This window comes from Cygnus atratus, chromosome 5 (assembly GCF_013377495.2).
Source record: "Cygnus atratus isolate AKBS03 ecotype Queensland, Australia chromosome 5, CAtr_DNAZoo_HiC_assembly, whole genome shotgun sequence".
NCBI classification, from domain to species: domain Eukaryota; kingdom Metazoa; phylum Chordata; class Aves; order Anseriformes; family Anatidae; genus Cygnus; species Cygnus atratus.
In genome coordinates this window covers 61,382,993-61,407,853 of record NC_066366.1, presented here as the reverse complement: position 1 = coordinate 61,407,853, position 24,861 = coordinate 61,382,993, and the positions used below count along the sequence as shown (strand labels likewise).

General features: G+C 41.5%; 1 protein-coding gene across 1 annotated transcript in view; it reads left to right on the top strand.

The window, feature by feature from the left end:
• Positions 1-23,091, top strand: part of PELI2 (pellino E3 ubiquitin protein ligase family member 2) — a 77,095-nt gene extending 54,004 nt beyond the window's left edge. The window contains exons 3-6 of the mRNA XM_035551363.2: positions 6,412-6,513; positions 12,678-12,875; positions 13,577-13,765; positions 16,878-23,091. Of these exons, the coding sequence (XP_035407256.1) occupies positions 6,412-6,513; positions 12,678-12,875; positions 13,577-13,765; positions 16,878-17,444 (1,056 nt within the window). The 3' untranslated portion in view covers positions 17,445-23,091. The remainder of the gene's footprint in view (positions 1-6,411; positions 6,514-12,677; positions 12,876-13,576; positions 13,766-16,877) is intronic.
• Positions 23,092-24,861: the final 1,770 nt, after the last annotated feature.

The following is a 24,861-nucleotide window of genomic DNA, read 5'->3' as shown; positions in this document are numbered from 1 at the left end:
TGCTGCTGTCATTAATTTTGCACGCGTCAGTGTGGTGTCGGTCAGCTCGACTACCGACAAAGAAAACCAAAGTGTTGGCATAAATCACTTTATTGTCCTAATCCAACCTAATTAATGAAAGTAGGGTTCCTATTCTAATGGAGCGGCCCTTCCTGCGAGACATCTGCCTCTTTTCTTAATGGGTTTAGCCTTCCCTTCTGCTGTAGTGGGGAAGAGTTGGTAACCGTAATAATGCTAAGTCTGTCTCATGGTTTTTGAGGAGCTGGTTAGGCACAAGTGGACTGTAAAGCTTAAATTTCCAAAAGCAGGGGATTTTTTGTCCTGGAAATACTGTCCGCAGACCAAAGAAAGCGGCGACATTTCTGTTTCTGGAAGTGGCCTGGCCTGGACCTGCTCCCTATAAGCAGCAGAGAGAATTTCGAGATCTGCTCCTCCAGTTGATTCATCGACACGCTCCCTGCACAAAAGGTTTGATCTCAGTTAAATTAATGCAGTCACGCAGTGAGCTCCTGACCTGTTCTTGAACTGTGGGGCTGAAGGTGACTAAGGAAAATGAGCAACTTCATCAATGTCAGTGTGCCAGAAAGAGCTGCGGACACCAGCAGATGCTCCTAGATGGGGAACATCTGGCTGGTGGTGGGTGTGAAGTCCGTGTATTTTTTTTTTCCCCCCTCTAGGTGAGGTCTGTAGGTAAATGTAGAATCTCATACTAGTACAGTTTGAGGGCAAAAATACACCTGTACTTTGCAAGCCTTTCTTTGGGTTTGATCCTTACTCCAGAATGTTTGCTGTACTGCTTTGACCATCAATAGAAGTCGCGTTTGTAGAATTTGTCTTCTGTAATGAGTGTATTACAGTAATTCATTGCAGGATGCAAAACGGGCTTACAGAGCTCTCAAAGAACAGCCCATAGAAAAGGGATGGAAGGAAAATATGGGTTTCCTTGTCGTATTTTGAGAAATCTGACGTTGGAGCAGTTCACCTCTTGAAAAAGAACTCCACCTTAGGTCAGGATATTTTACAGACCCTTGTGGGAGGGGTGGCTTGCTACTCATTTACCTCCCTGTGTCTTGCTGGTCAATAAAGGCATTTCTGGGGCTGTGTTGACACTGACCATTTCCTGTTGTGCAACAACAAATTAAAGTTTATTTTCAGAGGCGCTGCCCTGTCTGCCTATTGCCGGGGCAGTGGCCATGGGCGGTGTCTGTGGTTAGGAGAGAGGTGGCACTTGCAGTGCTGTCATGCTCCTGAGTAACGCTGTATGTTTGCGGATGTGGTTGTGTGCATGGCCCCTGGTTAAATGGGCATACATCTGGTCTGCTAAAGGTTTTCTTTAATGGTGCTTTCCATCCTTCTTCTGTATCTTTTGCTAGCAAAAAGAGTTCTAAGAAATGCTGTTTTTTTTTTTTTTAATGAAACTTTTGCGTGTTCTTTCTCCCCTTACCTGCAAGGTGTTTGAATGTATTGGTAGAGGGCACTTTACTTTCTCACTTCTCAAAATAGTGGTGAAACTGATAGCAGGCACCTTTCCGGGGACGCAGAGGGGGAGCGAAGGGTGCGGGTGGGCTGGGATGTTGTGGGCAGGCTGAGTTGCAGGGCTGCTGCTGTGAACGTGCTCTGCTTGATCTCTGCTCCGCTGTGCCCTGGCAGGTTTGTTAGCCATAGCCTTTAGCTGCTGCTTTGATAGTGAGTGCAGAGCGCTGTGAAGAGGTTTTTGCTCTCGAACTGGAGAGAAAGTGGCAAGAATGAAAAGTGTGTGTAAGGAAGCAAGGGGGAAAAAAGGCCAGGTATAACTGAAACCAGTGGGAAGGAAATACCCGAAAACTTGAAGAGCTGCTAGCAAAGCAGGGGTGGGAGGGGGGTGGTTGGTTGCGATTGTTCTCTTAAATTGAATTGCTTGGGTCATGTTAGTGTGAGGGTGGGAGAGTGGGGCTTCTCATATCTACCTCTCTTCGGTCTCTGATAATACGTGGCACTTCTGATGTCCCTAAATCACTGGAATGCAAATCTCAGGGCAGTCGGAGCACTGCGTGGCCAGGCTAACTGCGGGGCTTCCTTGGAGTGATGAAGAGGAGAGGAGCCTTCCTCTTAAGGTAAACTGCCCCAACGTACAGTAAGGATTGGAGCTACTTCAGTGTCCTTCAACTGAAAGTCCTATGGAGGTGAACGGATTGCTGTGCAAACGTGAGCTCTGATCTGAAAAGATGCTTTTGGGAGTCTGTCCCTTTGTGCCAAGCAGAGTACAGCATCCCAGTCATCTCCTTTTGCTTTCGTTTGGCAGTTGGACTTGCTGAAATCCCTCAGCCCCAGCGTGGACATGGAGCTGCTGGCAGTGGAATTATTCTGGAAAATCTCCCACTGCCATCATTTGCTCCCCCTCTTGCTCCATGGGTTTTATGTCAATTAGCCCCCGCTCTGTTTCCTCCAAAGGGATTACTTGAATTCAGCAGCCTGAGACAGCTAACCATATCAAACAAATTGCTGTGTGGGCGGCTGAATTAATCTAGCCTGTATCTTCCCAACAGCATTCCTGCTGGACAGGAGGCAGCACATGCTATGGCCAGTCTGAAGCCACGTGTTTCTGATTTCTTTAGCGAGCTCAGGCTATATATGTTAGCAAGGTATTTTTTTTTTTTTTTCCATCAGTTGTTTCTTTTGGGAACTCGTTCAGGTTTTTTTCCTGTGCTCAGTTGCTGATTTTTGCTAAACTTGTAAGGACCTGAAAGGTGTGAGAACTGCTCTCAAATTCAGGTGCTCTTGGCCCGCAGACTCAAAAGCTTGGTGGCCTTTTCGCAAGCTTTGAAAACGTGCACTATTGCTGTGGTGGGTCTTGGCGGCCACGAGCAGGAGGTGGGGAGGTCCAGGCAATGTTTGTGCCTGGTGTTTGTACTTCTGTGTGTTAATTCTGCCTGGAAGGTGGAAGTGGTGGTGTCCAGCCTGAATCTCTGAAGTCATCTGCTAGAACTTGTGATGCTACCGTACGTCTTGTGAGAGTCAGGACTTTTCAGAATTTACCAGAGCAATGCAATTAGTGACAGCTTCAAAGACTTGGGGAGTAAAAAATGAAATCCCCAAGTCTTTGACTCCGACTCAAAGACTTGGGGAGTAAAAAACCAAAAATAAAATAAATCCTACTGGCAGGAGTCGGTCTGGAAATCTGAATGCTGAAAGCAGTGAAAAACAAATCTCTCTAGTTTGGATGATAAAAACCAATGAGAATTACAAGGGGGTTGGGGCAATCAATCTCCAGGCTTTTTTGGGACTTGCAGTACTGTGGTTCTGTAGCTCCTCAAGGTGTCAAAATCCTTCATGATTTTGCCTGTGGCTCCATTTCACCTACAATATGGTTTTATTAAGATACTTACCCTACACTTGTCATAGTTCACTGTGCCAGTCGGTGGGATTTGTGTAGTTCCTGAAATGCTGTTACTTTTTTTTTTTTAGTTGAAAGTGGTCAATTGCTTTGAGACAATTAAAATAACAGTAAAATGTGTTTTGAATGGGAGCAGCTGTTGGTGAAAGGACACAAGTCGAAACGTTTCTCATAAAACTCTTAGCTTTTTGGAAAATGATTATACAATTCCAGGAAACAAAATGTGGCCTTTCACGCTGCAAATAACTGAGTTTAAACAGTGGAAGGCAAAGAGAAGGGGAAATAAAATGAGGAAGAAAAGATGGGAGGGAAAAGAAAGTGCAGGTTATGCCCTACCTTCGTTTTTCAGAGTAGATATTGACCGTGGCCAACCTAGTGGGAATTATTAGCATATCTAAGCCCTAAATTCTGTAGATGAGGACATGACCTTATTAAATGTATGTCTGGTACTACTTACCTTCCCACTTGTTTTGTGGTTTTTCTTTTTTTTTTTTTTTGTCAGACCTTAAAAACTGCCGTTTTGGGTCTGACCAAGGTTTCTATTTGATCCAATATCATCTGACAAGAGCAGAAGCTTAGGGCACACATCCGTGCCTGGAATTTTACCCATCTGCTGTATGGACTGGCTAGAGTTTGTCGGGACCAACAGGTGAACAGGTTCCTGATGGACCTGTCCCCCACTATGCCCTCAGCTGCCGCCTAGTTTTTTTGTAAACAAATAGAAGTTTTGTCTGAAAACTACTACTTTCTGATATTTGAAATGGTTTCCTATAATGTAAGTATCAGTTGATCATTACCAGGTCATAATTAAAATGCAAGGTATAGGGGTCTCTTATCACTTTTAGTCTTTCTCTTATACTCGAGGCACCTGAAAGCTGCTTGGGGCTTGAGATCCCATTGTTAGCTGTCAAACATGCGAAGAGGAAAAGCTCTTTATACATGGTTCAGTCCTGCAATTCAGTGTTTTGTCAGGCCACAAAGCGATAGTGACTTCATTTGTGTTGCATCTACAGATGTTGTTTTTACAACATTCTGTGCATGTTGTAATGGTTATTACAAAACAGACTATCCATTTAAGATGAGAAACTTATAATTCATGATCAGTGGGATACTCTAACAGATCCTGCTTACATCGCTTTTTGGTGGTCATTATGACTGTTGAAATAAAATCAGTGAAACTAGACTGTATGGCTTGAAAACTCATCACCTCCTAGGTGTTAAAAGCTTGCAGACAGAAGTACTGGAAGGGACTAGGAGAGGTCACCCAGTGCTTTGCCTCTGGGTATTATCACCTAAGCCTAAATCTTTAGCAGGTGCTGAAGCTGCAAAGAGCTTTCAGCAAGAGGAACATTGTAAAAGCTGTCTCTAATCTGTTGCTGCAAATACTCAGTTTACTGAAAAAACAATGACAGATTTTTTTTGTATTTCATCAATATTTTTGCTTACCCTGACTAGGCTTTTAGTATGCAGTTAGATGGTTTTTAATACCCCTAAGGCTGAGTAAAACTTTTTAATGATTTGTTTAACAGTTATCTGTAACATTAAGATCATTTAGACTTCTGTGAGAGATGACAGATGAGTAGAACATACTTAGTTGCTTAGTTGGACCTGGTGCTTAGGGACATGTTTTAGTGGGTGACATTGGTAGCAGGATGATGGTTGGACCAGATGATCTTGAAGGTCTTTTCCAACCTTACTTATTCTATGATTCTCCCATCCCTAGCTGTGAGCTGTGATTGTTGTAGATGAAGAGCAACAGGAAGGAATGAAGCTACTGAGAGAGAACCTCTTGTAGGTAATGACCCCTTTCAACAGAAAAGTGGAGAAAGCTTTAATTTACCTATTAAATCAGTACTTAAGTGTCTGCAAGTGTTTTCTGGGAAGTAACAGTCATTACCTTTCCTAATTGTGTGCAGTTATATGGACTTTATATTTACATTTATTTCCTTGTTAGCCAATAGACTTAGTTTCTTGGCATGTTCCACTCTGTCCTGAAGCTTTTATCAATGCATTTACGTCGTACATTTAGTGCAATTACACTGACACTGCATAATCGTTTAAAGTGTTAGTCTTTAAGCTTGAGAAACAATCACTAGTGCTGCAGAGATTTTGTGTGCGTCTCAGAGGTTCTGAAAAGATCATTCAGTCCCACCCTTTCTTATCTCTCTGCTGTGACAACTGTGCTCTTGTCCTTGAAAAAGGGTTCTTACTGTTTTTTTCAGAGTTGTGGGTGCTCCTTTGTGGGAGTGATGTCTGTTCTGTTCTTGAACTAGTTCTTGGACTGGTACATTCTTCTTATCTTTTTTTTCTGAAAAAGACAACCTAGAGATGTAAACCTGGGAAGGCTTGACAAGTAAAGAACTCAGTCTTAACCAAATTGAGCAGGATAACAGGAGCTGTCATCTTGTTTTAAATCCTGAAATACTATTTAGTGTTTGCTACACTCATATCTGTAGATACATTCATATCTTTACTGTATTCGTGTCTGTAGAGATCAGTTCCCTTTGGCAGACAGTAAGAAATACTCTTTAGTGAGTGAGGAAAAACAGGTTGAAAGTGCATGTTCTTCATTACGATTGTTATAAAACAGTGACTATTTGGTGTAACCAGAAATCTTCTGAACTGTAATGACTTCCTTACCTCTGAAATCCTGGCACTTTTAAATGGAAATCAATTGTATTGCTCACTTATTATAAAAACAAAACACAGTGGAAGAACCACAAGACCTAGTCTTCAAAGGGGTTACAGGTTCCTTCGAGGCTTAGGAACTTAGCATAATTTCCGAGGTAAAACCTCGGAAATTTCTGAGGTTTGGAGTCGAAACTATGAAAATGGTAGGTACCAGGTACTTTAGAACTAGAAGCAAACAAGTGCAGCTTGGGATTTTCTACTAAAACCAGAACAAAAAGTCCTACTGTATTTATTTACCAAGCCTTGTAATACAATGTTATGAACATAGGCAAAGGTGCTTATAAAGTAAAATAAACTTGATTATAATATTTATGTGGAAACTATAATAGATGTTTTTTGTTCAACAGGCTATCAGCTGTAAAGGCCAGCACAGTATCTCTTACACTTTATCCAGAAACCAGACGGTTGTGGTGGAATATACTCATGATAAAGACACAGACATGTTTCAGGTAAGACCAGTTCCTTTTTTTTGAAAGCAACATGTGAAACCACAGTTCTGGATTATGTTCTTCCAGGTATTTTGTCTGTTCTGTGGAATTTTCATGACCAAAGCCAGTTGCCTATGTGAGAGCCCTTTGAAATTTTACATTGTCTGTTCTCAAACCAGCGCCAGCACCTTCAGTATCCTTACTGCCTTACTCCTTTCACTGCTTTTTGCTTTTTCTACAAGGACAGTGTCACAATTGTATAAGTACTAGAAAAAAATGAGTAGTCTGAATTCATGAATAAGCACAAGAATGTACCTTTCCACCTACTCCCCACCCCAGCTTCCAGTTAATTGAGTAACTGGAGTAAAAAGGAAGTAGATAAGGAGTAGAGCATGGGATAGGAAAGGGAAAGTAAAAGCAAAGGGAGGAAGGGGCATGTGGGAGCTCTGCATTGAAGGAGGCAAGCTGGTGATAGGATAATAAAAGTCTTCCTGGAGGGTATGCAAATGTATCAAACGGTGTAGGGGACTGTGCTGGGTTTTCTCTAAGCTATCTTATATCCAGCAGATATGTATTTCTGTTTCTCTGCATCATCTAGCATTCTGGTAACCTAAGCTATTTTATTGTGTAATGCTTGCTTTTATACTTGATAAAAGACTTCAGAAATTCAGTAGAAAGTTAGACTTGAAGCTTGGGGGAAAACAGACATACACAACCTTTTCCACTCTAGACTAATCAGGTCTGTCTTGTCAGTGACCTCTGTAATTAGGGTATCTTATCATGGATTGTTATCCCTCCTTGTTGAGTCTTTCAAATTCAGAAGGGTCAGCAGTTGAGTGGTGTTGACAGAAGAGGAAATGACTCTGTCAAGATGAAAAGGTTCTTACTTAATGTGGCTTCTGTGCTTTTCTCTGTGTAAGACTTTCCCAATGTGACTTAGGCATGATTAGGTCCAAATAGAGATTGAGAAGATACAGTTTAGTTCACGTGCTGCTGCATGAATGGATCATTAGAAAATGATTTCACGAATGAACTGAAATAGACTTTTGACTGGTGAAAAAGAAAGTGCAACCCATCCTTTTGGGTTACTATCTGATATTTGTTTTCTCTCTGCAAGGTGTATTTTGTGCTTTGAGTAGCTCCAGTGAAACTCTTCCTGTATGTCAGTAATTTTGAAATGCCATTTTTGATAGCTAGAATTTTTCTGCTTCTTTTATACACCAACATGAATAAAGGAGTTGCAAAACAGCTGCTTTTCTGGTTGTATTTTATTGAAGACTCTTGATCATATAATAACGTAGTGGTAGTTACAGCTTTGGGTGCTGGAGGGATATCAAATAATGAGCTGGGGGGATTAGCTGTTACTAATGAAATCTAGCAGCATGAAGTGTGGAGATGCAGCACGTTATGAAGCAGTGCTACACAGACTGCAGCTTGGGTGCCTCTTCTCTAAGGCAGTAGGTTACGGGTGCTAATCAAGGATACTTTGGACCTATACCGGGATTTTTGGCTCAGAGGAATTGTCTAGTGAAGTGTAGAATAGCCTGGCTAACATGTCTTCTCCTGCTGCCCTTCAGGATCCCGATACTCAGAGCAGGACCTTGCAGAGTATGCACTGAGCCAGCTTGGTCTGTGCTGGGGTGGCCAGCACCGGAGCACACGTCTTCATAATGCTTTTCAAGCCCAGATCAGCTCTGGGATGCCTAGTGGAATGTCACACAAGCTTTCCTTTTGGCCCCTTTACTCACGCACTTCTGAGAGGCTGCCTATGGTTCAGGCCATTATCTGTCATACATCTGTAGTTAATGACTGGTTTGGCTTGTAACAGACCAGACTATCCCATCTTAATAACAATAAAACTTTTGGAGCTGAGTCTTGTTTGTAGAGCATCTCAGTCCTTCTGGTGACCCCTCAAATGGCTAGTGTGTCAGGGTTATGGCTTCTTTATTGTTAAAAATTTGTCTTTTCAAGATGGTTTGTTTCCGCTGTCTTGCTGTGTCATGCTGTGACTCGATCTCAGCTTCCCCTCGAGCTCTGTGTCCTGGTTGATGTTTCCCCTGTCTGTAGCTGTCTTTGGTGTGCTGCAGGCCTCAGCCTAGAGGGCCTGATGGCTGTGGAAATGGGAAAAGGAATAGTCTGATAGACTGCGGCAATATTTTGTTGCTGAAGCCATTCTCAGACAGCAGCCTGAAGAGGCTTTTGTTATTTAGGTGAGCCACTAGGCTTTAGTTTTTCTCAAGAATTGGATTCTGGGCAGTCTGAAAAGTTGCTTGAAGGCTGTCTCGTGCCGCCCTGTAGTACCTGGTGGCAAATTCCAATTGTCTGTATGGGTCCACAGGGTAAAACCTTACTGCTGATCAACCATTGCTTGCATAGACGGTCCTTGGAGCTTGCTGTTTTCTTCTCAAATGTGTTTTCCTGGCTTTTATAGAACCCCGGTAAGGATGTGGAAGCTGAAAAGGGAGGGATAATGCCAAGACCATCGGATTATCCTCAGCCACTGGTTACGTGTATTGTGTTGGGCAGATTGCTTAGCTTTTATCTGAGACTTTCCCCTCTGAAAATGGGGCAATAGCACTGCACAGCCTCACTGAGGTAACCACACTGAGGAATGTATGGAGGGTTGTGACTAACGCTGGCAGTGGGACCTGAAATAGGGAAAACAGAGGGAAGAGTTCTTGCTTTCTTTCTCTCCGTAGCCAGGGCACCACTTCTAACCCGTGAAGATTGAATCCATTCAGTTAGAGCTCATTTCTCTTTAAAGTGAGGGAGATTCGGTTCACAAAATCTGTCACCTCTTCTCTTCTTCCACTTTGAGATCCTGTAGTCAGTCCTTTCTCTGAAGGAAGACGTGAGAAGTGTTGGTGACCTGTATTCTGCAGTTCTTCAGAAACAAGCAGGAAAGCTTTGAAGACTACAAATGCAGAATTAGTTTCTCACGTTACGCTCTCCAAGCTTCTAACCAAGAAGAAACACGAGCAGATATTAGCAGAAGTGAGGCACATATGGAAAATGTGGAGAGACTATAGAAGGGGCAGTGATAAAAATCAGAAGAGCAGTGAAAATTGAAGAGCAGTGTCCAGGCTGTCAGACCATCCATTTTCTTGATACCTTCTGTAATGAAATAAAAATTAACATGTCTTTGTGCATGTAACTTACCAGTTCACAACTGGTTTCCTTTATGTATTTCTGTAGTGTATTTTGAGCACAAATGCTACTGTGGAGCTTTGTTAGTGATATCCATGTAAAGTTTGTTCATTTGATAACAAGAAGGATGTGCGAATGTTTCATCTGCTGTCTCCCAAAGGCAAGATGTTCCCTTTGTAATCAGCATATTGGGAAAAAAAAAAAAGCGACCGCAACCCACACCATTTTCCTTAAGAGTTTAGTTACCATTCTGTTGGTGATGCATCAAGTTGGAGTAGAAACTGTTCCTTCGTGGTTTGTTTGGACACGAATGGATTAATTTATACCTGTTAGTACTACTAAAAGGAACCACAGTGTGTATAGCCAGTACCCTAAATAACTACCGATATATACAGGAGCAGCTATATTGCATATGAATATTGGATTTATTTGTGTTCTTTTAAAAAAAAAAAAAAAAAAAAAAGAAAGAAACAGCGCCACAGAAAATGCGTGGTTTGCTTCCCCCTATCATCAAAGTGAAGTTCTGTTGAGACTAAGAATCTACAGCAGTTACGTTATCTGCTGGCAGGTTGTCTGGTTTTTGCCTTGTCTCAGGAGCGGGGGGTTTAATAGCACTTCTTTGACTGACGGTAGACACTAGCAAATTGACTGCCTGGCTTTTACAGCTCTTAACAATAACCTGTGGTGTAGACAACAGAAGCTGTCTGAGGCATCAGTTGGAAGATTCATAGTGTGTTGTTGGAAGTAGCTGAGTGAAATAATACGGAGTATGGCAGAATTCAGAAGAAGAGTCCTGAAATGGAGCCTAAAAATTCGTAAAAAGAAAAGCATCCTATGCAATAGAGAAAGATGGAAGAAAACTACGAAATATAATGAAGTCTGTAATGAGTAGCTTTGAATAGTGGAAGGTGTGTAGTGACGGTACTCTGCCTGCAACATCAGATGAGATAAAATTGTTTTTCTGGTTGGTAAATGTTGATCAAATTTGTCATTTGTTTCTGAAGGCTTTCTTCTCTCATGATATTAAAATCCAAAATTCTGAGTTGATATGGAGCATGGAAAAAACTGCTGAAGTGTAGCGCAATACTACATGGACTGATCATTTAGAAGGTTCTTTCAAAAGACAAAAATAAACACAAGTATTTAAAATATTTGGGGCTGTGTAGACATCTAACACAAATGAGATGTAAATTTTGAGCACCAAAATAATTTATTTCATTGTAATCTCAGATCTTTAAAAACAAAAAGCTTTCTATATAGATTTTAATATTTATATCTGAATATAATCAGATTTCATGGACAGATTGTTAAGGATATGAGAGGCCGGGAAACACTTGCTTTGTCATCCTTTAGAGAAGAACCTGTCTTATTTTCCCTTAACTACATCTAAAACCTTTGAGACTGATATGTTTGATAGACTGCAACAGGCGGAAACTTGTTATGAACAGAATGACTTCACATTCATTATTGTTTACCCTTTAAGAGAGCTTGCATGCAGGTTAGAGTCCAAAGTTACGAGTAAGCTGCTGGTCAGTGCTGACTCTTAGCAGGAGCTGCATTGGGTGGGATAGAGGAGCCTGGTGGTGGTAATATTGTAAGAGGAAAAGGAATAAAGCTTTATAATTTTTAGGTTGAACTTGTCAAGCTGCACAAATCAGAAATGTCCTGTATGAAGTAGTTTCTAAGCTCTGTCTCTTGGGTATTCTGGTAGTCACTTTTTGAGTAGACCTGGTTTGGTACTTCTGTGGTGGTTTTCAGTGGCAAGCTCATCACATTTTCTACTTCAAGAACTGTGATATGGAGGAAAGAACTGGATGTGTCATGTGAATTTCAGCGTGTGTTTAAGAGTAACACTGAAAAGTAGAACTGCAAGTATAGCAGAAGTACGGGAAAGATCCCTGTACTGTTGCTATCAGTTCAGTTGTGGGAAGGCTTACGTATTAAAAATATCACTTTCCTGAACTCCTGAATAATTTTTCTTCACTGTTTTAAACAGGCATAATGAACTTAGTTTGCAGAGTTGTTGCTATTCATGATGGAACCACATGTGAGGGGCTTTGAGGAGCAAGAAGCTAAGCTGAGTGCAACTTCTTGGGGGGGGTGATGTGATCATGTTTAGTGAGGAGGATATTTCGTACAAATGTGGATATTTCATATAATGTGGATCCTTGATAAGTAGTTCTATGTGAAAAATGTGCTTAATTCTGAGTTTTCTGTTTAATAACAAGGTGTCTGTAAAAAAAGATTTTTCCATTCTTTGTTCCTCAGCTCTACTTTCCCAGTTATGCTCAAATTTGGCGCAACGCTAATTTGCTTGTAGAAGTACTGACGCAGTCTCATTGTGTTTGGTTGGCAGTCTAATCCCACTGTCCCCTTTTGTAACAAATTTTTCTGTTCCAGATGCCTAGATGCTTCCAGTTTTTTTAGAATTAAAATTCATAGGTGGCAAAATTTAAAAAGAAACGAGCAAACAAAAAAACACCTTTCTTTAGAAGAAATAAAACACTGCAGATCAGTAGACAAGAATATTTTTTTAACTTTTTTATTTGTGCATATGCATGATTAGGAATAAGCTTAATCATATTGTGGGGTTTTACCTGAAAATTCTTCTGTTCTAGAACTACAAATTCTGAAAACATGAAGGTGGGTAGCTTTTTGTTACGATGTATCAGAATAAACAAGTTCTGGGTTTAAAATAAAAATCCTTGATTTTCATGGCAAACTGACTTGAAACTGGACGTGAACAAAACTTGACATTTTCAAGCTAATTTTTTCTTAATTGAAAAAATTGGGCAAGCATGTGCATCAGTTGTAGTAATTGAACATTTGTGGTGCCAGTGGCATATTTGTACCTAGGACAAATGTGAAGAACACAGACTAGTCCCTAGTTGGATCTTGTCATCCAGAAATTCAGTAGACAGTAGGTTCTTAATGGCATCAACCTTAACGTGACAAAATCCCTGATATAACTTGATCCTTAATGTCTGATACTTCTACAGCTCTTTCAAATTATACCAACATCTTTACTTTTTTTGCAGGTTGGCAGGTCAACAGAAAGCCCCATAGACTTTGTAGTAACAGATACTATTTCTGGAAGTCAAAATAATGATGAAACTCAGATTACACAAAGCACCATATCCCGTTTTGCGTGCAGGATTGTATGTGACAGGAGCCCGCCATATACAGCAAGGATTTTTGCAGCTGGATTTGACTCTTCCAAAAATATATTTCTTGGTGTAAGTACTGCTACTGATTATGCTACATGTGAGCAAACTCCATTTTTATTCTTTTATTTTCAAGCCCCAAAATTCTCTTGTATGAGTCCGTGACTTATCCTATCGTTCGTTTTTTTATTACTGCGGCGTACCAGCCACAGCGTTAAGCAGAAGCTGCAGTTTTATGTGCCAGATTTATTACCAGCACGGACTCTTGGTGATAGTTACTAAAGTTCTACTTCAGTAGCCTTTATTAAAGGTTTTTTCTTTAGGTTTGTCTATTATATTCTTGATACTCATTGTGAGTAAGCTGCTATTGTAGTTTTTGGTGCTGAAGACCAAGGAACATACTGGCCACAATATGGAAACCAGTGCACACGTTGCAGTGGTGTTCCTTTGCAGTGGTCAGGGGTATTTATGCTACTGACCTTGGAGTAGACCTCAAGGTCAGGTTGAGGTTCAGGCCCCAAGTATCACCTGATGTGCAGAGTTCCTTCACTGGGTTGGAAATAATATTTAAGATCGTAACTGGAGATGCATGAGCAAAAGGTGTTGCTACTCTGACTGTGAAGGTTGTCTTAAAAATACTTTTTCTGTGAATCTGTGAGCTGCTGGCTGGTGAGGAAATGTTGCATTTTAGACACGACTAGCAAAACTTGGGGAAAGTTCAGTCTGTAAACTTTTAGACAAACTTTCTTTCCCGGTGTGGTTGTCACATGCAGGAAAAAGCAGCGAAATGGAAAAATCCTGATGGCCATATGGATGGATTAACAACTAATGGGGTGCTGGTCATGCATCCAAAAGGAGGGTTTACTGAGGAGTCTAAACCTGGAGTTTGGCGGGAGATCTCAGTCTGTGGTGATGTGTACACTCTGCGGGAAACCAGATCTGCTCAACAACGGGGGAAGCTGGTAAGTCGAAAGCATCTGGTAATTAAAACAGAGCAAGGGCTCTGAAATCAATGAAGTATGCATATGCTACAGTACATTCTTGTTGCTGTTCTGTTTCTGCTCGTATAGAATGCTCTTTAGTTTTCTGCTAATGTCACTTTTCCAACTGAAATAGCATAGTGTAAAAGCTAAACAAACTTTGCTCTTGAATCCCCACCTCTTTAAAAATGTCCTTTTAGGATATGGGAAGATCTCTAAGTTAGTACTGCAAAAGGCATCTCCCTGTGCACGTAAAATCTTAATAGTGTGCTTGCATGCAAAACAACTTTGAATAGCGCAGCTTCTGTGTGGTTTACCTGCTACTCAGAAGATCAGAGAAACCCTGCCTGGTGCGCTACTGTGTTACCCTATGGAGCAGGATGGCTTTGCCTTTACCAACAATAAAAAGTTTCATCTGCCAGAGACCTGAGCTATACATAACTGGATAGATGTTCCTGTGAAGGGATGTGTCCACTTTCCATAGAAGGTGGGAGGGAGCACAGCACTCTTGTTCTTTCCCCTTCCCAAGATCTGCAGAGTTTAGGAAGGAAAAATGCTATCTTTGTTCTTCCGTTTTTTTTTTTTTACCTGCCCTTGAGGGGAAGAAAAAAAAAAACAAACACCAACATGCAGAAGTAATCCAGTGAAATACACAGACTATCGTATTCCCACTCAGGCAGATGAGGTTCCCCAGAAGTCCTCAGTTTCTGCCTAGGCTAAAGTATCGTCCCGACTGCAGACCTGGAAGATCCTTCGTGGTTTACACCCTCTGGTATTTTTTACGATTTGAGGTGAGACAAGAGGTTTTGAGAGCCTCCACAACAAACAAAGATGCCCCTTATTTTTTGTAACTTCATCATTCAGCTGCTAGACTTCAAACAGTGACAGAGTAGCAGTGGAGAGGGATTTTTTTTTATCCCTCTCTTCATGACCAAAGTTGTTTTTGTGCTGCATCCTTGAGTTCCCTTTAGCTTGGTAGTGTTAGAGTTATCTACATGTTTGCACTGAACTGACTTTCCAGTTTTGCCACTTGCTTTGGTGAAAACTGACTGCTTATAAAGGGGTTAGGAAAATGGAGTTTGAATATTTTGTTCTGCTTTCAGTAGACAGCCTGCAGTACATAAATTGTTTTGCCATTATAATGGTGGGAGGCAAACGTTGCCTCAGGGACTGGGACAGATGATGTTGCAGTTGTGCCCTTTGTACGTGGTTAGCAAAGCACCTTATTAGTGCTACTAAAAGAAGGCAATACGAAAACAAATAAATTCCCTTTCCTGCATCCAAAATGACTCGAATTCTCATTTAAATAAAAATTACATGGCACACTGGTATTGATGTGATCAGTGTTCGTTGATTGGGTTCATAAAACCAAATGCACCCTGTATAATGAATTGAACACATTGCGGATGAGAGCTTTTTTCTTTTCTGTCTGTGAAGGAATTATATGAGAAGTGATCAGATCAAGGTTTCTCTCTACTTCGGTTGCTGAGGTTTTTTTTCCTGCTGGTAGTACTTTATGGTGGTGACCTTTTATCTGTAGTCTGTATTGTACTGTCTAGGTGTTTTGTGCAAGGATGATCCGCAGTTAATCTGTGAATTTAAACTGGATTAGAATGTAAATGCCAAAGCAGTTGTCATTCATGGAATTCCTAGGCTGACATGATGACTTAATGTGACCTATTTAATTTCCAGGGTATTTATTTTGCCTTAGTGGTATTTTCTATTAATTTTCAATGTATAAACCTGGGCAGTAGGTCTGTCTCTTTAAATTTCATTTAATACATTTTCATCACTACTTAACTGGGAGCAATAGCACAATTTGCCTATGTTTTCGACATTAAAATAAACTAGAGAATATTTCACTGAAATACAATATGTCTCCCCTTGAAAATGTATCATACATACCTGCTTTTTTTCAGATGAAAGAAGCCTTCAGGCAGTGCACATTGGGGCTATATTTGCATGGAATACCTCACTGAATAAAGAGCTAACTAGTTTGGGGGTGGGGGGCTAATTGCTCAGAAGCTGAGGCTGTGTGGCTCTGGTTGCAGAATTTATTGCTTGAGATATTTGACTGGTAATTCACTCTGCTGTAGTGATATCTATGAAAGTGCCTGTGCACGTAGCTGGTATTGCATTTGTCATTTATCTATAACGTACCCACGGAAGAGTGTTTCACTGTTGATGAGCTACGCTGGGGGAGTTCGTGCTTCTGCAAAATGCTTTATGCTTGCCACAAGCCAAAAAATGGTATCTGAGGAGAGGACAGCTGGTCTGTCCTGGGTGTAGCTGGTTTTGGTCTAAAGATCTGCACGAGGAGCAGCCCTCTGCCAACACACATCAGCAAAGAATTTCAGGGGAGCTAGTTGGGTGCTCTGCTAAGACAGTCCTAAGGGAATGGCCGTTTTCCTCTTCAGTCCGTGGTGACTTACCTTAAACATGAGAGGCACACCAAAGGATCAATCCTAGAGAGAGGAAAATAGCATGCTCAGAGGTGGGGGGTATTTGTAAAATCACGTTATGGTTTGGGTTGGCAGGGACCTTACAGCCCACCTCATTCCAGCCTCTGCCATGGACACAACCCCAGGCCGCCCCCAGCCCCACCCAGCCTGGCCTTGGGCACCGCCAAGGATGGGGCAGCCTGTGCTAGGGCCTCATCACTGCCTTCATAGTAAAGAATTTCTTCCTCGCATCTAATCGAAACCTGCCCTTCTTTGTTTTAAAACTATTACCCCCTGTCCTCTTATGAAGAACTCAGTGTAATGTAATATCTTCCCAAAGAATTACAGGAAGGAAAACTGTGCATAATAGCTAGTATTCCCACTGCATGTAACAGTTGTAAATTTACTACCTCATGTACAAGCACAGCATAAAAAAGACCCATGCTTATTATAAACTGAAATATAGGAAAAGAGATGAGATGAATTTAAAAAAAAAAAAAAAAAATGGGGTTCCAGAAGGAAACAGTAAGGCAAAATTAGTTAGCATGCTAGGAAGAGTAACCATTTGAGAAAGAGGACACATTTACAGATCTAACTCTGTCTGTAAAAGAGGTATCTGAGATCTGACCATCATCTTTGTGTTCCACCTCTAGGTAGAAAATGAGACCAACGTCCTCCAAGATGGCTCCCTGATCGACCTGTGTGGAGCCACCCTTCTGTGGAGAACAGCAGATGGACTGTTTCACACTCCAACTCAGAAACACATTGAGGCTCTGCGACAGGAGATCAATGCTGCCAGGCCGCAGTGTCCCGTCGGGTTAAACACATTGGCGTTTCCCAGCATCAACCGTAAAGATGTGGTAGAGGAGAAGCAACCCTGGGCATACCTCAGCTGTGGTCATGTCCATGGCTATCACAACTGGGGACATCGCAGTGACACAGAAGCCAATGAGCGGGAATGTCCCATGTGCAGAACCATTGGCCCCTACGTGCCTCTCTGGCTCGGTTGTGAAGCAGGCTTTTATGTGGATGCTGGTCCTCCGACTCATGCTTTCACCCCGTGTGGACATGTGTGTTCTGAGAAATCTGCGAAATACTGGTCTCAAATCCCACTGCCTCATGGTACTCACGCATTTCATGCTGCCTGCCCTTTTTGTGCAACACAACTGTCTGGGGAACACAACTGCGTCAAGCTAATTTTTCAGGGTCCAATTGACTGATATCACTTTGCAATGACCACAATAACGTTTTCTTTAACAATTTACTGTGAAGATTTTGCCACTAACTCTAGATTTTACCTTTTTTTATAATGTTATTAATAGGGTGGTAGGGTGGGGCTGGGGAGCTGACAAGGAAATTGTGAGGGGCTGTGGTGGAATGGGATACATTGATACCTGGAATTTGACAGATATCAGTGGTGTTGCATGCTCAAAAGCAGCATATTCATGAAGTCTTCTTGGTCAAATTGTAGTATATTTGTAATCTTTTTATTAGCACCCTGGATCAGAAAAAGGTGTCTTAATGATTTTTTTAAGCTAAGATTTTTTAATGGAAAGGTTTTTTCTTCTAAAACTTTGACAAGCCTTTAAAACCTATTTTTCAAATCTAGAAGGAACATACAGAATGTAACTGTCGTTAATTTGCAATATAAATCAACTTGAATAGTTTCTCAAGGAGCTAATACAGAATGTGTGGACAACCATAGGTGAATGTTCACTAGAGATAATTGGATATGTAAGAGAAAAAATTAGCTGCCTAAATTGTAGAGTATAAATGCTATTAAAATATCTATTATGGTGTAACACAGCTGGCCAAAAAGGCATCAAGGATTACTTGAAACTGAGGAAATCCTGTTTGCATTGATTTCCTTTCAGTGTAATAGATATCCACTGTTCATTATGTATGGTATATGGCTGGTTTTCTTTCTTATTTTTTCCTCCCTGTTTAACCTGCATCTGGTGAAACTGCTTTACTTTTTTACATAAATAGGTCTGGTTTGTAAGCCGGTGTTCTGTATATGTGTAGTCTGGCCTTTTTATTTTTGCTTAACTTAGCTTGCCCTAACTGTTCCTTGCATGCCCAGACCATTGGGTTAATTGAGATGTGGCGACCCTTTAAAAACTGCATTAATGAAGGGGTAGTGCTGCAGCAAGATGGAAGGTTTAGGTACAGTTTATACAGAGCTTATCTACATAGACCTGAATTCAGGAAAGCACTTAGTTAATGTTTGAATATAAGCCCGTGGATGGGACTGTTTAGTGCTTCAATGGATTGTGGTTATATGCTGTTATGTTTTGAAATAAAACAATTAAAAATAAGTTATTTAAGCTCACTTAGTAGCCAAAATGCTGTGAGGAGAGCATCCTATCTAGTTCAAGTGAGTGTTTTGTTCACTTTTCAACTTGCTGCCATCTGTCACCTTTTTTGCAGATTGAGATGTGTTTGTATCCATTTTTTTCAAATGTTTGCAAATCAAACAGCATTCAAATGTAATCAAATATATGTATCAGGGTGGTGCATCTGAAGTGGATCACTTGAAATTCCTGACTTTTTAAGGGAGCTGATAAATGTTTACTATGGAGATAATTAAATCAGAATTTCATATGAGATGTACCCCGCCCACTGTTAGTTTCATTTCATACAGAATGATAACTCTTTGATTTGTGTTTTTTTTTCTTTTGCTCTCTGTACTCTTGGTATCTGAGGTATCAATCTATCCAGGTTTAAAAAAAAAAAAGGGATAAAATTATAACACCTAGATGAAATAGACCATTCAAGCTCAGTTCTGTTTAATCAACTATAGCTTTTTGCTATATTTGTGCCCTTTGTATAAATATATAATTTATATGATTTTAATATATTCTGTATATATATACTTGAATTGGCCTGTTCATATTTTGGTTGTAAAATTATTTTATAGTTAACCTTATAAACATTTTACAAGTCCCTTGCCAATGGTGATGGGATATACTTTGTCTGCTGCTGTTTTTAGTGTAATTTTGCTGTATAAATGTTCAGCATTTTAATGATTTGAAAATAGCTTTACTTTTCTTTTTATTCTTTTGCTGCTGTAAAGAAACAGTTTTGTTCTGCAGCATTTTCTCTAAAAATCAAACTGTACAGTTTTGTCCCACTCGGTGATTGGAAATAGGACGAACCTTGTTAACCTAAAACTATATGCTTCTTTCTAGTGCCTTTTCAATGAGATCCTCTTGTGATTCCATACTCTGACTCCTTACTCCCACAAGCCAACCTTGTGGCTAATCTTCATCAAGAATGGCAGCCCAGCCAGGTGGGAGAGAAATGCCTTTGGGCCTTCAATTCCTTCTTTATGGTTTCTGTCATAAATGTGAAGGTGCCTCTTCCCTGTTTATATTCAGCTCAAGTTCCTCAGGTTCCATATGCATACTGCAGCATTACTTCTGGTTAGCATATACCTCATCTGCGAGAGGCGCACTCGCCTCCACCTTGTTCTTACTGGACTCTGAAATACTTAACCTTGTTTCTCACAAGAGATGCTATGAAAACGCTTTCAGGAAACGTTTGTTCACTGTTGAATTAAGGCCTCAAGCTGTGCGTTACTGCTGGGGGCCAGAAGTCTTGAGCTTCCTGTATGACAACTTCACTGGTCTGGGGTGGCAACTATTTTTACTGTGCTTTATCTGATCAGGACATGCATGCGTAGTCTCCTTTTGAGCGTAAATGGGTGTAAACGTGCAGGTTTTGAGGCATCTCCATTATCCAGCTTCTTTACTTGCTTCCTTTGCTGTTGCAGATTAATTGCTGCTTTGGGGCTTCATATAGCTGTACCCTGTGCAAAGTGAATTTGTGATGCTAGAGGAATGCTCACTAGAAATGCCAGCACACCATCAGGTTGCGTTGTTTGGCTTGCATGATGTGGAAAACAGGCTAATGGTTTGTATTTGAGGGAAGTGTCCTTTGGAAAGACTGTGTTTAGGCAAGATTTTTGTTTCTTTTGTCGGCAATTCTGTGTAACAACAAATACTGTAGGAGGGAAAACTTGCCTCTTATCTGGGGAACAAATTTCCGCAGTTCCTTTGCATGAATTCAGGTACTTTGTCATTAACCAGTATTCAAATCTAGGGTGAGGCCCACAGAGCTGGATTTACTGGGAAGGCAGGAGAGTCTGTAGCATTATTTTTCTCAAACACTAGTGCCATGTATGCTGCTCTGACTAAATGACCATTTGGCTGCTTATCCCTTTTCTCCTTCCCTTGTCTCAATAACCACACACCTTCACTGATCTGGTAACTCAGCTGGAAAAAGTAATTTCTAGACAAATAAGACCAATTCTGTTTGGAACGACTCAATTTGAGAACCACACTCAAACTTTGTTTTGAAAGTTGATTTCATGATTTCAGTGTGATGATATTCCTTGTATACCATTTCAAGTGTTGGCAGTGTATTCTTTATGGATTTTTTTCACCTGTTAACTGTTGATTCTATTTAAATGCTTCAAAAACAGCTTTGACTGCATAACGTACAGCTAAAAGTATTTTTCTATCTTAAAAAAAAAAGTCTGTCATATCCATGCATGCTGGAGCTGTAATGCTTTCCTTTTTCCTGGCAGCTTCTTGGTAGAGTGCTGAAGTCTCAATAAGCAGCTCAGTGGTAAGCGTTGTTCTTATTTGAATCGTGTTCCAAATAGCACAAAGGAGTTAGCATGATACTGCATTTTAATCAAGATTTTTTTTTCCAAGTGTGGTCACTTTGTGCCTCGGGTACAGTAGTCGTACTGTACTGGCATAGTAATTAAAGGATCGGTTTTCTTCCTGAGGGTGGGAACAGGGCTCAAAAGAGACGCAAGTTGCTGTCAGCCTGGTTCCATGAGGGACAGACCGCCTTGAAGCAACGCCATGCCAGGAGCTTTCAGACCTGGCTCATGCTCTAAAAAGCACTCGCTTTTGTTGGAAGTCCCAGGATGAAGTGGAAAGGCTGGAACCACAGGTGGTCCTCCCAGGAAAACGTTCCTTGAGGTTCTAAGGACAATTCATGGAGTTGAAGGGTTCTGCTTAGAGCCAGGGCAGGGAGCAGAGGTGCTGAGTGGGGGGCTTCCCTGAATTGCTGAGAAACTGCAACAGTCTCTGAATAGAATTTACTATTTTAGTCTGCACACCACCCAAAATAAACTGCTGGCTATAACTGTGGTAACTCTCCTTTAGTGCTGTTGCCGAAGCCGATCACCTTTGCTGCTCTTTTTCTTTTGCTGACCAGCTGTTGTTCTGGAGGTGGAAGCTTCTCCAAGACAGTCGTGTTTCTGTTCACAGACATTGTAGTCTTGACACTTCTGTGGGGTTAGAGAACCGTTGGTAGTGTTCTGGCCATCATCACTACTGATTTTCGTTTAAACGCATTTTTAATAGGTTAGAAAAACCAACCTGGCTTGACTCCTGCTCTTGATTAAAGGTGAGCTGCAAATATTCTTTTTGAGACGGGCCATGCCTGTCTGTTCTTTGTCAAGGGTTGTTCTGTCATGGGTGATAAATGCTGTTTTCCCCAAGATTGTTGCTGACTTGCTGCATGGGGTGTGAAGTGACGGCTCCCGTGGAATCGATATGTAGAGCTGTTGATGTGAAGAGGTAGGAAGCAGAAGTCTGTCAGGCATTCGAGCTGAGCAGATGTGGACAGCCCAGCTTCTGTGGAGAGTTCTGGCCAAGGATCCTCCTCATTTGCTCAGTTTTCAGTCTCTCGTGAGTTCTTGGTTCCTCTCATTCTCTACTCATCCATGTAGTTGCAGGTAAACAAATAGAGCTTGAAAAGAAAACATGGAAGAAAATATTAAGAGATACCTTCAGGCTTGCTTCTGTTCAAGGAAAACAAAGTGAAGTTACAAGTGTCTATCACGGGTTTTTCTCAGTATTTTTATTTTATAAGTACTCTTAACAAGTCTACACTTTGTGAGTTACAAGAAAAAACATAGAAGGTAAGGCTGGTTTGGGGAGGAGGGTAGTTTCTAGGATGAAAAGTCGCAGTGTGCAAACCAAGTCCCACCGACTGCAGCAAACACTTTGATATTGCAAGAACAGTAGAGCGAGCCTCGACAAGTAGTAAAGATACAGCTTTACTTTATGTTGATCAGCCTCTGTTTATTGGCAGCAGAACAAAAATAAGCTGCTTGGACAACCAAGCTACAGACAAAACTGGTGGCTGTCAATATTTCCTTTGACCGGGGCATATTTACGCTTTCCTGGGTGGACAAGCCAATCCTCAAGTCACCTTGAGGTCCCTTCTGTTTCTGTCGTGGTGATAAGGGATGGGCATTGTTTTATTCTTGGATCGAATACGTGATGAAGAGCCCCTGGAAGGCTCCTTCTTCCTGGGACCCAACCATAGGAAAAGCCTCATCCACACAGTGAGCCCCGTATGATGGAGAAGTTATGTTTACCTTTGAACAGTGTTAGCAGCTGTTAAACTTCTGGGTATGTTTGTAACCTTGGTCTTTTATACACCACGTGAAATGGACTGAAATAATTTCTTTGCTGTTGTACCTGTGGAAGCACAAGCCATTTTACAGGAAAAAAAAAATAAAATTGTTCTCAGTATTGTCATCGACTCCTTCAGTTTCTTCACCTGCTGGCTGGTTGTCAGGGTTTGATTTTGATTTGCGAAAACAAATGAATAACTTAAAAAAAAGTTTCTCCTACTCTTTTATCCCATTTCTTCTATTCCGTGACAAAAACCTAAGCCTCTGAGGAGTCTTAAGTATTCAAGGTAGTGGAGTGTATTCAGGTGTGAGTGCCCTGAAATTTCAGTTAATTCACTTCCCTGATTTTTAAATTGAACTGTTTGTTTTCAATGCCAGCTGCCTTCTTGCGGTGTTAACGTAATTGCTAAATAAAAACAATTTCCAGGAATAATATGCCTTGTGACTCTTGAAATTAATTTCCATAATGGTAATTCACTGTTTTGTTTATATCTGTATTTGTCCCTTTTGGTATGCAGTCCCTGTGAATACATAAGCTTTTTTTTTTTATGAGCTAAAATAAATTGCTTTTTTGGTAAGCGAGGAAAAAAACATCGGTATGAGCATAACAGGGAAATAAGGATTTCTGCAACTTTCTCTAAATGTGATGGTTTGCCAGTGGGCTCTCAGGCTTCCTTGTAATGGGAGGGCATGAAAGTTGGAGGCTTTAAGTCTACTCAGTTCATGTTATGCAAGACAGTAGGACCAAACATCTTCCTAAAGATACCATCTCCCTTGCTGCTTTTTCTCCACTTTCTTATTATGCAGTTCAAGATGCTGAGGTCTCGTCACTCCCTGTAGCAAGGAGCGTGTATTCCTGCCTTTAAAACTTCACTTCGCAGCGACTGCGGCTTTTGCTGCTGTGAAATGATCTTTGTGAGGTTTCTGGAGCATTTGTGGTTACCGCCTTTCTCTCCCTTTCAAGGTATTGCTGCATGGATGCATATTTTTAGGGGGAACTTAAGAAATCTCTTTCATGTGAAAGTAAGGCAGACAGAAGTTTGACAGAGGTGTCTGAGTTGTCTCAGCCTGATTCTTTTTTTCCTTTTAAAAATTTAACTCGGTGAAATCTCATGTCTGAATACAGGCTCAAGATGAGGAAACAACAGCAGGAAGGAGTTCATTAGAACCCCAATTACATCAGTGTTTAAAATTATATATAATTATGCAGTATGAACACAGTTTGTGGAATATTTGCCTTAGAACTCTGCAGAGGCAGGGCCTGGCCTTTGAACCAAGTGGAAATTTGCCACCTCTAGTGAAGTGTCTTCCACAAGAGAAGGAGAAGGGAGGAAGGAAGGCCGAAGCTGGACACCGACTCCCTTCCTCCATGAGGGCTGTTGCTGCTCTTTCTGGAGAAGTGACCCAGCCTCTTGGTCTGGTTCATAAATCTCCGTATAGAAATGGAGCTGTGCTGGCCATGGGGCAAGCTGAGCACATGAACCAGGCAAAGAAAGGGTCCTTCGGCTCTGCTGGCAGCCAAATCCTCTGTTATGCTGTGGTGATGGAGGCACCCTTGGGCCCAGCAATCTGAAGGTGCTTAGGGCCAGCTGTGGAGAGCTTAGGCCCATGTGCCTCAAACACTGTGACTAGCTGGGGCCCCTCAATCCAGGAAGGACAGGGAGTTGATCGAGAATGTGCAGAGAAGAGTGAGGAAGCTGGTGAAGAGGCTGGAAAATGAGTTATGAGGAGAAGTTGAGGGAACTGGGACTGTTTGGAGAAAAGGAGGCTGAGGGGAGGCCTCCTCGCTCTCTACAGTTACCCGAAAGGAGGCTGCGGCGAAGGGGGTGTTGGTCTCTTTTCTCAGGTGATGGGATGTGAGAAAACGGCCTTGAGTTGTGCCAGAGGAGGTTTAGGCTGGACATCAGGAAGAATTTCTTCATGGAGAGGGTGGTCAAGCACCCAATGGGCTGCCCAGGAAGGTGGTGGAGTCCCTGTCCCTGGAGGTATTTAAGAGACGTGGGGACATGGCACTGAGGGACAACTCTTAGTGCTGGGACTTGGTAGGTTGTGTTGATGGCTGGGCTTGGTGATCATGAAGGTTTTTTCCAGCCTGGATGGTTCTCTGATTCTCTGTGTTGAACCCTTGCTCTGATAGAGGGGCTTCAGCAGCAAGAGGCCCTTTGGACCTCATTAGGGAGGGATGTTTTCCC